We start from the raw sequence: 9,312 nt of genomic DNA on the forward strand, positions 1-9,312 counted from the left end.
CATGTACCCTCACAGAGGATTCCACATTGATAACATTTACCCTCACAGGGGATTCCACATTGATAACATGTACCCTCACAGAGGATTCCACATACATGTCCCCTCACAGAGGATTCCATGTACATGTTCCCTCACAGAGGATTCCATATACATGTCCCCTCACAGAGGATTCCACATACATGTACCCTCACAGAGGAATCCACATACATGTACCCCTACAGACGATTCCACATACATGTACCCTCACAGAGGAATCCACATACATGTACCCCTACAGACGATTCCACATACATGTACCCTCACAGAGGATTCCACATACTTGTACCCTCACTGAGGCGTCCATATACATGTACCCTTACTGAGGATTCCATATACATGTACCCTCACATAGGATTCACATACTTGTACCCTCACAGAGGATTCACATACATGTCCCCTCACTGATGATTCCGCATACATGTACCCTCACAAAGGATTCCACATACATGTACCCTCACTCACTGAGGATTCCACATACATGTAACCTCACAGAGGTTTCCACATTAATAACATGTACCCTCACTGAGGCTTCCATATACATTTACCCTCACTGAGGATTCTATATACATGTACCCTCACAAAGGATTCCACATACATGTACCCTCACAGAGGAATCCACATACATGTACCCCTACAGACGATTCCACATACATGTACCCTCACAGAGGATTCCACATACATGGACCCTCACTGAGGATTCCATATACATGTATCTTCATAGAGGATTCCACATACATGTACCCCTACAGACGATTCCACATACATGTACCATCAAAGAGGATCCCACATACATGTACCCTCACTTAGGATTCCACATTCATGTATCCTCATATAGGATTCCATATACATTTACCCTCACTGAGGATTCCATATACATGTACCCTCTCAGAGCATTCCACATACATGTACCATCACAGTTGATTCCAAATACATGTACCCTCACAGAGGATTCCACATTCATGTACCCTCACAGAGGATTCCACATACACGTACCCTCACTCACTGAGGATTCAACATACATGTAACCTCAAAGAGGATTCCACATTAATTACATGTACCCTCACTGAGGCGTCCATATACATGTACCCTTACTGAGGATTCCATATACATGTACCCTCACATAGGATTCACATACTTGTACCCTCACAGAGGATTCACATACATGTCCCCTCACTGATGATTCCGCATACATGTACCCTCACAAAGGATTCCACATACATGTACCCTCACTCACTGAGGATTCCACATACATGTAACCTCACAGAGGTTTCCACATTAATAACATGTACCCTCACTGAGGCTTCCATATACATTTACCCTCACTGAGGATTCTATATACATGTACCCTCACAAAGGATTCCACATACATGTACCCTCACAGAGGATTCACATACTTGTACCCTTACAGAGGATTCCACATACATATACCCTCACAGAGGATTCCAATCCACCTACAGTTGAACTTCGATATCTCAAACACTGATATCTCAATTACAATGGATATGTCAAAGTGATTAGTCAGTCCCAACCACCAATATCTTAGGTATTTTACCTTTGATATCTAGAATACTCAGATATTTCGAAGTTTTTAAACAGTCTCAACTAGTTTGAGATAACAAAGTTTTACTGTATATGTACCCTCACAGATTATAGATACATGTACCTTCATAACAGCTAAGACACATATCGACTCTGCTGGGATTTGAACTAAGGCCCTCTGGCATACAAACACAGCACTCTACTGATTGAGCTAAATGGTTAACCCTGACTAGCCAGAGCTGGAAGGAACGGCATTCTGTTAAACCAACTTTAATTCATATGTACAGTTTATATTCGTGAGGTTCGCGAGAGCCTTATCATTGCGATTATTTTTCGCTGTGGACCAGTCCTTGGCATATGATTGTAAAAACAAAACTTATAAGGATAAGGCTAGGTCGCGAAACCTAGTCGCCGTGAACCATTTTATCTCAGGTTAATTGCGAAATTGAGTCGTCACAAATAAATGTTGGTGTATAGTAAATCTGACTCTACCGCATAATTGATACATAGAAAAGAAAACAAAAAGCAATAACATTCATTGGATAAGCATCCTTTTTTCAAACAATCATAATCTGTTATCATCATTCAATGATATACAATATATATGTACAATTATCAAGGAGTTATCGTGTAAATCAGCAATGTAACAAATATTGTACAAAAACATTATGTAGCCACCAAAAACCAGCAACAACGTTAAATTTAAACACTGCAAAATAATAGTTGACTGTAAATTGTCCAAGCATTAAGAGATTGATAAACATATAAGTTATAAATATAAGAAAGTACACATTTATAATCAAATGCACAGTAACATATTAGAAGAAAAAAACAACAACAAAAGCACTCAAGTTGAACAATTGGGATTCACTATAATTAAATAGTCACGAATTACCGGGTCAAGATTACAGTAATCTGATTGGTTCTGACTCCATCCCAGGATACTCTGTCCCAGCATTCCCTGTACAGTGTACATATTTTCAAAATTCTGTATATACATGGTATAGGCAACCTCTAAAATAAAAAATTCTAGCAAATATATTGCTTTAAAAAAAAACCCAACCAAAACACTCAACTTAAAAACTAATTTAAAAATGTGGAAAATAGATCAGTTAAATTTGAAGTCTTTTGTAAAAGAGAGATGGTAAATTATTTGATTATGAAAGGTATGAATATAAATAAACTGTACATATGTCAAATAAGTGAAAGATTTGCAGTTTGGGAATAAAAAAATGAATACCAGGTATCTAAATAATTCAATTCAGTAAGTAACACCAAAAGCCCCTGGGGGATTCGAACTCGGGACGTAACGATCACAAGCCCAACACTTTATCCATTCGGCTATAGAGTAAGTTACATGTTGCCGTCGAAAATATCTTTGATAAAATGAAATGTCGTTTCGATCAGAGGTCAGCCATTTTGTGATGATGTGTTATTCCACCTTAAAGATGCATTTAAAAGGTGATTTGTACATTACAGAAATTGTCAAAAAAATGATTCTTTGTTTTGTGCTGTGATATCAAATCTGAATGCTTCTTGTAAAACGCTGTTTAAAAATACTGGTTATTGGATCCAGTCTGATCAGACTGGTGCTGAGGGGGGAGGTAGGGCCACATGTACATGTAGGAGGACCCTGGGGGCGGGGCCTGTGTGGTGGTGGGGGCAGTCACTAGAGAGGTGGAGGGGTGGAGCACTGAATTAGCCACACATCCCAGCTCTGTCTCCTGAGCGGTCAAAAGAATTCCATGACCTGCCAGAGCTGACCCCTGGGGAATGGCTAGAGGGTCTGTAACGCTGGGAATGAATGGTGAGGGGTCGGCCCTGTCCGAGTAGATCCTGGGGAGGGTTACTGCGTGGGAGGGGGAGGAGTTGGGGGAGATGTTGAGAAAGTCTTGCCCCTGTTGGTCCTTCTGAGCGAGATCGACTGGCGACTTCATCACTGCCAGTGTCTTGTCCTGTATGGGGAACACTTGGAGCTTTCTGCCCGGGATGCTGGCATCCATCGCCTTGTTGTGGATCTTCATGTGGACACGGAGATTGTCAGCTCTTGAGCATGCCTTTCCACAAATGTCACACACAAACATCTTGATGTCACAGTGCACTGTCTTGGTGTGCTTAGAGAGGCCGCCCTTATCAGGGAAACATCGACCACACTGATCACACTCAAATGGCTTCAGGCCCGAGTGTCTCTTCTGATGAGCCTTGCAGCGCTCCTTTGTTTTAAATGACTTTCCACAGTCTGGACAGTTATATGGGCTCTCAGACTTGTGAACATACTGGTGGGAGTAGAGAGTGGCATATGTTTTGAATGACTTCCCACACGTGCTACACTGGAACGACTTCTCATCACTGTGCACTGCAGCGTGAATTTCCAGCGTACTTTTGTACATGAACTGCCGGCCACAAATGTCACACATGTAGCGCGTACCATCGGCAGTATGGCGTCGCCGGTGTGTCTTCATCAAGAACTCTGTCTTGTACTTTTTCCCGCACAAGTCGCATTCGAACCACGTGTTGTGTGAGTGTTTGGACTCCTTGTGGTACTTGAGGGAGTGACTGTTGACGAAGCCTTGCCCACACACGGTACAGCGATACGGTCTGTAATCTCCGTGGGTCATCTCATGAACCTTAAGGCTTGTTGTGTATGAGAAGCACTTGCCACAAATCTTACACTCGTGATTTTTCTTTCCTCCGTGAACTCCTTCCATATGCATTTTTAGGTGATTTGAAGTCAGGTACGTTTTATTGCACTCCTTACACTCGAAGGGCCGAATTCCACTGTGCTTAAGTCTATGGAGTCTCAGACTATGATTGAAATTGAAGGAAGCATCGCACTGACTGCACTTGTATGGCTTGCTCTCGCTGTGGATCCCCCTTCGATGATGGTACAGGGTCTCTTTGCTGGTGAATACCTTTCCACAAATATCACACTGATACTTTTTCACGTCGTGTGCAGTTCTGATGTGTCTATTCAGGGCTCGCTTTGAGGCATACTCCTTCGGACATTCGTCACATTTCAGCACACCTTTCACAGCTGGAACGGCAGGCTTTGTTTTATGTGCCACTTTAAGTGCAGACTTTTTCCTTCCTGGCTTTCTACCCACTGGTTGTTTTGCTGTTTTCTTGCGTCCAGATTTTCTAACCGTAGGTGAAGTAACTGTCTCATTCATCGGCTCAGGGATATCTTTGTTTAGATTTTTAGGTTTGCGTCCTCGTTTTTTCTTGGGAGGACTTTCTGGCGGGGCCTCCATCACCTCCTGAACCCCGTGAATGTCGTTCATGTGTTGATGAAGCGCAGTGTTGGACTGACACATTTCCTGACACGACGACACCTGACACATGTAGACATTCCCTACGTCATGCATCATTCTAAGGTGGGTCTCCACCGCTTTCTGGCTGCGGAACTGTGTCGGACAGAGTGGGCAAGGAACGTGGTTTCCCGTACTTGTCTGGAGGTCGGTCGGTGGTAGGGGTGACACCACGGTGACAGAACTAGCCGTGTTACCGCGCTCATCGTCAGATATAACCTCCATCTTGATGTCAACTACCTCTGGCTCCTGAGGCAGTGGGGAACAAATCTTCATCGTTGAACCTGTCAAAAGTCATTTTTATAGTTATCAAAAAGAATCACATATCTCTATAGATCCTATCTATTAATGTTTTTAATCATAATAAATACTGGTATATAGAATTTTTTTTATTCTAACATATTGTATTTCAACAATCCACAGAGGAAAGACATTAAAATACACCTATTACCTGTAGCAGACATTAAAATACACCTGTTACCTGTAGCAGACATTGAAATACACCTGTTACCTGTAGCAGACATTAAAATACACCTGTTACCTGTAGCAGACATTGAAATACACCTGTTACATGTAGCAGACATTAAAATACACCTGTTACCTGTAGCAGACATTAAAATACACCTGTTACCTGTAGCAGACATTAAAATACACCTGTTACCTGTAGCAGACATTAAAATACACCTGTTACCTGTAGCAGACATTAAAATACACCTGTTACCTGTAGCAGACATTAAAATACACCTGTTACCTGTAGCAGACATTAAAATACACCTGTTACCTGTAGCAGACTTGTTTTTCTTCTGTTGGTTGGTGGATTTTCTAGGTTTACGTTTGAGTGCTGGGTTTATTCCGGCCTCATCTGTCTGGGTTGCTGAGTCCACTACTATCACATGACTTTGTTGTTGTTCTCTGTCTGTCACAACTAAATGAACAAATACACAACCTTTTGATAAATAGTCTTTACTGTGAACTGTAGAAGACTTACTGTGGTTTCATTAATCAATTTTCGTGGATAAAGTGAAAATCACAGTTTCAAGGATATGTAAATTCGTGGCCAATGACCCTATCAATACAAAATGTTAATAGATATTGCACTTCAATGAACATTAAATTATGTGGATCAACTTAACAACGAAATCCACGAAAATTGGTATTCAATGAATATTGATGAAACCACAGTACTTGTAATCATGTAGGTATGGCAATACAGTATAACAGATCTAGCTTTAACAAATCTAAGATAAAATTGTTTTTGAGTGGTATTCATTGGGAGCATTTTATAAATTGGAAATCATTAAGAATTTATTGAATTCAATTCTAAAAAACAATCTACCAGTAAATCATTTAAAAAGTTTTTTTTTTTTTTTATCCTGTTAAAAAATTGCAATGTCCTGTTCAACGATAATGTTGGCATTTTCCATATGAGAAATTGCAACTAAAATTATTTTCATTGAGGAGTAAGACAAATTTAATTCTAACTTAAACATTGTTAAATTAATTTAAATTAATCTCCAGAAGAAATTTATTTTTTAGTAAATATTTCTACTTTGATCAAGTTTTGAAATTTTTCTATGATGTAATAGTGCACTTTTGTTGTTATATAAGGACCCCATTGGAAATAAGGATTTTAACAAGGATTTTATGGGACATCCTTAGGTAATAATAAGCATTTGTATGTCATGTAATCTATGTAATAACAATGAATATTGAACAAATTGATTCTTATGTACTTGCATAGTGCTGTGATAAATGTCTGTTTTTTTATTTAATGTATTTTATATATGTAATCATTTGGCATTCTGTGATATATTTACCTGAATAAAATGAAATGAAATGAAAACACCGTTTTATGAAATGCACACTACAAATACAAATATTACAATCTTACCATCACAACTCTGCAGTTCTATCAGTTCCCTGTTTATCTCCCTTTGATTGCTGTCCCTCCCCTCGCTCCATCCTAACTCCCCCTGACCATTCTGGTATGTATCCTCCGCTGTCGACCTTTCACCTTCTAAAACTGACCTCTCACCCTCTAAAGTTGACCTTTCACCTTCCAAACTATGACTCTCCAACATTCTTTGCTCACTCTCTAGGGTTGAAATTTTACTGGCATTTGTTTGTAATGTATTGGTTTTTCTGTTCATTCCTATGTAAGCGTTTTCCAACAATCCACTAAATTGTTTTTGATAAAGGTGTACATTTTCTTTTAAGCTCCACTCTGTAATTATAAAGCTCACAGCTTCCTTTTTGTCCACAGTGATTTTAACCTCCGCCAGGAATTCAACATCCTCGGTGAAATCCACCTTATTCAAGATAGCTCGGCCAATGACATATTTCATTATCTCTTGAAGCTCCTCCATTCTGATGGTTAAGTCAAGACAGGCAAGCAGGCAAGCACCTGTATTCAAAATATATTGTGTTATTATAGAATTGTGAAACTATGTTTCTAGTCCTAAAAATGTTTAAAGAGTAATGTATACAGGGTTATTTTCACCCCAAATTTCCTTCTTTTTTTTTGCCCTTTAACGCAAAAGTCTTGCAAATGGTTTTGCCCAATCTTGAATATGATACTCTATCTAAGTAACACAGCAATTTAAGAATTATATTAAATTTGCACTGTTTTAAATTTGCCCAACGGGGTCAAAAGAGGTGAAAATATAAGCATCTATTGTATCTCTGAAGAATTCATATACCCCAAGCACATAACAATCCATTGATCGCTAAATGAGATAGAAGTCTATATCCGTTGATGGAACATGAAACTGTATCAAACTACTGTGAACCATAAATATATAATTTTAAGTCACAATAAGTCATCATAACATTATCAGGTCAGCCAATTGGTTGTTATTATCATGTGAAGGTGTTTTATATAATTATATATCTCTTAATAATGTTAAAATGATCAGAATACAAAAAGATACACCTATATTAAATCTGTACTAAAATAAGGCGAACAGACCTAAGCCAACCTAGGGAGAACGAAAACTAGGGCAAATAGCATCAAGGGCAAACACATTTTAGGACAAACGGACATACATTCCTTAAATTCAGCCATATACACAGAGCAGTGTAAATTCCCCGAATTATCTGAGTGAACCTGTAATTTTTAAAACAATGATGAGATAGGCATGTTACAAATAGATAAATATTTCAGTTTCTTTGGGAGGTAAAAAAGTGGTTATAATGACAGTTTAATGTTGACAATTCATCATGTGTTAATTCATTTTTATAGGGACCCGTAAAGGAATATCTCGTATCTCTGAGTGGTGTACTGCCGACCATGCCAAGGTGTTGTTGGACCAACATGTATGGCACGCCAATCTCACAAAAATGAGCTAATAATAGTTTCACAGTCAATAAACTAGGTTTAACGGTTGTAAACTACTGTAAATTCCTCATTAAACGCAAGGAATTAATATTCGCCTAAAATAGCGAGTAGCACATATCACGGATTTTAAAATTTCCCTTTAATTTTTCGGACAGATGAAAACTATTAGTAAATACCGTTTACGGCATGTCTTTTTGGCGTGCCATAAACATATGTCTGATACATTACAACTCAGTGAAGTTCATCTACACTAAACAATTGTTCAGTGTAGATGAAATTATTCATGTCTATCACCTAGAAGTAGATCTTCAATGAGCTAGTGTTAAAATTAATTAAAAATAATCACTATGCTCTAACAGGGACGTATATATACTATAGTCACAGTACTATACCATAGCCTGTGACTTAGGGGTCTTAGTATATACATTCCCTGTCTCTAAACAGCCAAACACGTGGCCTTTCTCCAAGATTTTGGTATGTCGCGCAATTTTCGTGTCAGGACATTGTTTTAATTCAAATTCAATAATAATGCAACGCTCAAAATAGAAATAAAAATCTTGTCGTAAGATAATATTTCATTTTGCCTATCGGATCGAAGCCAAGGCCAAACCTTTTTTGTAGTCGTTTCTAGGTCAAAAAGTGTTGGAATAAAAACGATCAAAAATCGAATTTCAGCGTGTGAAAAATATTTGTTTTGAATCTAATAATAATATTATTCTTAAAAATTCTACTATGACGATACACAGATGGAAGAAGCAGATAAAATCGTGAGACGTTGCATGATAAACTAACCAATAATTTCTGCGCCTGTCGTCACTGCCGGAAGTAAATAAGAGATTATAAAATTAGAACCGATTGCTTCCATAGCCTGTATACAGTTAGGGTTACTGTAGCCGTTTAGCTCACAGGCACCTGACGTTATATATAAAATAGATAATATGGTATTATCATTTCAGATAAAGAAGATAAGATTAATTTCGATGAACGTTATATATCAAACTTATCAATATTTACATAAGAAAAAAAATTCTTCATAGATCTAGATATTCAAGAATTTAATGGATTTGACATTATTTAAAGATCGAGTTT

The 9,312-nt window shown here is 38.3% G+C and overlaps 1 protein-coding gene across 1 annotated transcript; it reads right to left on the reverse strand.

Moving 5' to 3' along the window:
- Positions 1 to 2,097: 2,097 nt before the first annotated feature.
- LOC105347254 (uncharacterized) lies at positions 2,098 to 9,103 on the reverse strand. The gene is made up of 4 exons (XM_011456231.4): positions 9,016 to 9,103; positions 6,778 to 7,290; positions 5,668 to 5,811; positions 2,098 to 5,170 (listed from the first exon to the last, which is right to left on the reverse strand). The coding sequence occupies exons 1-4, from the start codon at positions 9,086 to 9,088 to the stop codon at positions 3,129 to 3,131; spliced, it is 2,772 nt and encodes a 923-aa protein (XP_011454533.4). The 5' UTR covers positions 9,089 to 9,103; the 3' UTR covers positions 2,098 to 3,128.
- Positions 9,104 to 9,312: the final 209 nt, after the last annotated feature.

Source organism: Magallana gigas, chromosome 8 (assembly GCF_963853765.1).
Source record: "Magallana gigas chromosome 8, xbMagGiga1.1, whole genome shotgun sequence".
In the NCBI taxonomy this organism is placed as follows: Eukaryota; Metazoa; Mollusca; class Bivalvia; order Ostreida; family Ostreidae; genus Magallana; species Magallana gigas.

Bases quoted from the DNA above. Each gene is read 5' to 3' on its own strand.
- LOC105347254 (XM_011456231.4), bottom strand. From the start codon at position 9,088: ATGGAAGCAATCGGTTCTAATTTTATAATCTCTTATTTACTTCCGGCA. The intron at 7,291-9,015 runs GTTAGTTTATCA...TTTTGAATACAG, and splicing joins GACAGGCGCAGAAATTATTG to GTGCTTGCCTGCTTGCCTGT. The intron at 5,171-5,667 runs GTAACAGGTGTA...GACTTTTGACAG, and splicing joins GAAAAACAAGTCTGCTACAG to GTTCAACGATGAAGATTTGT.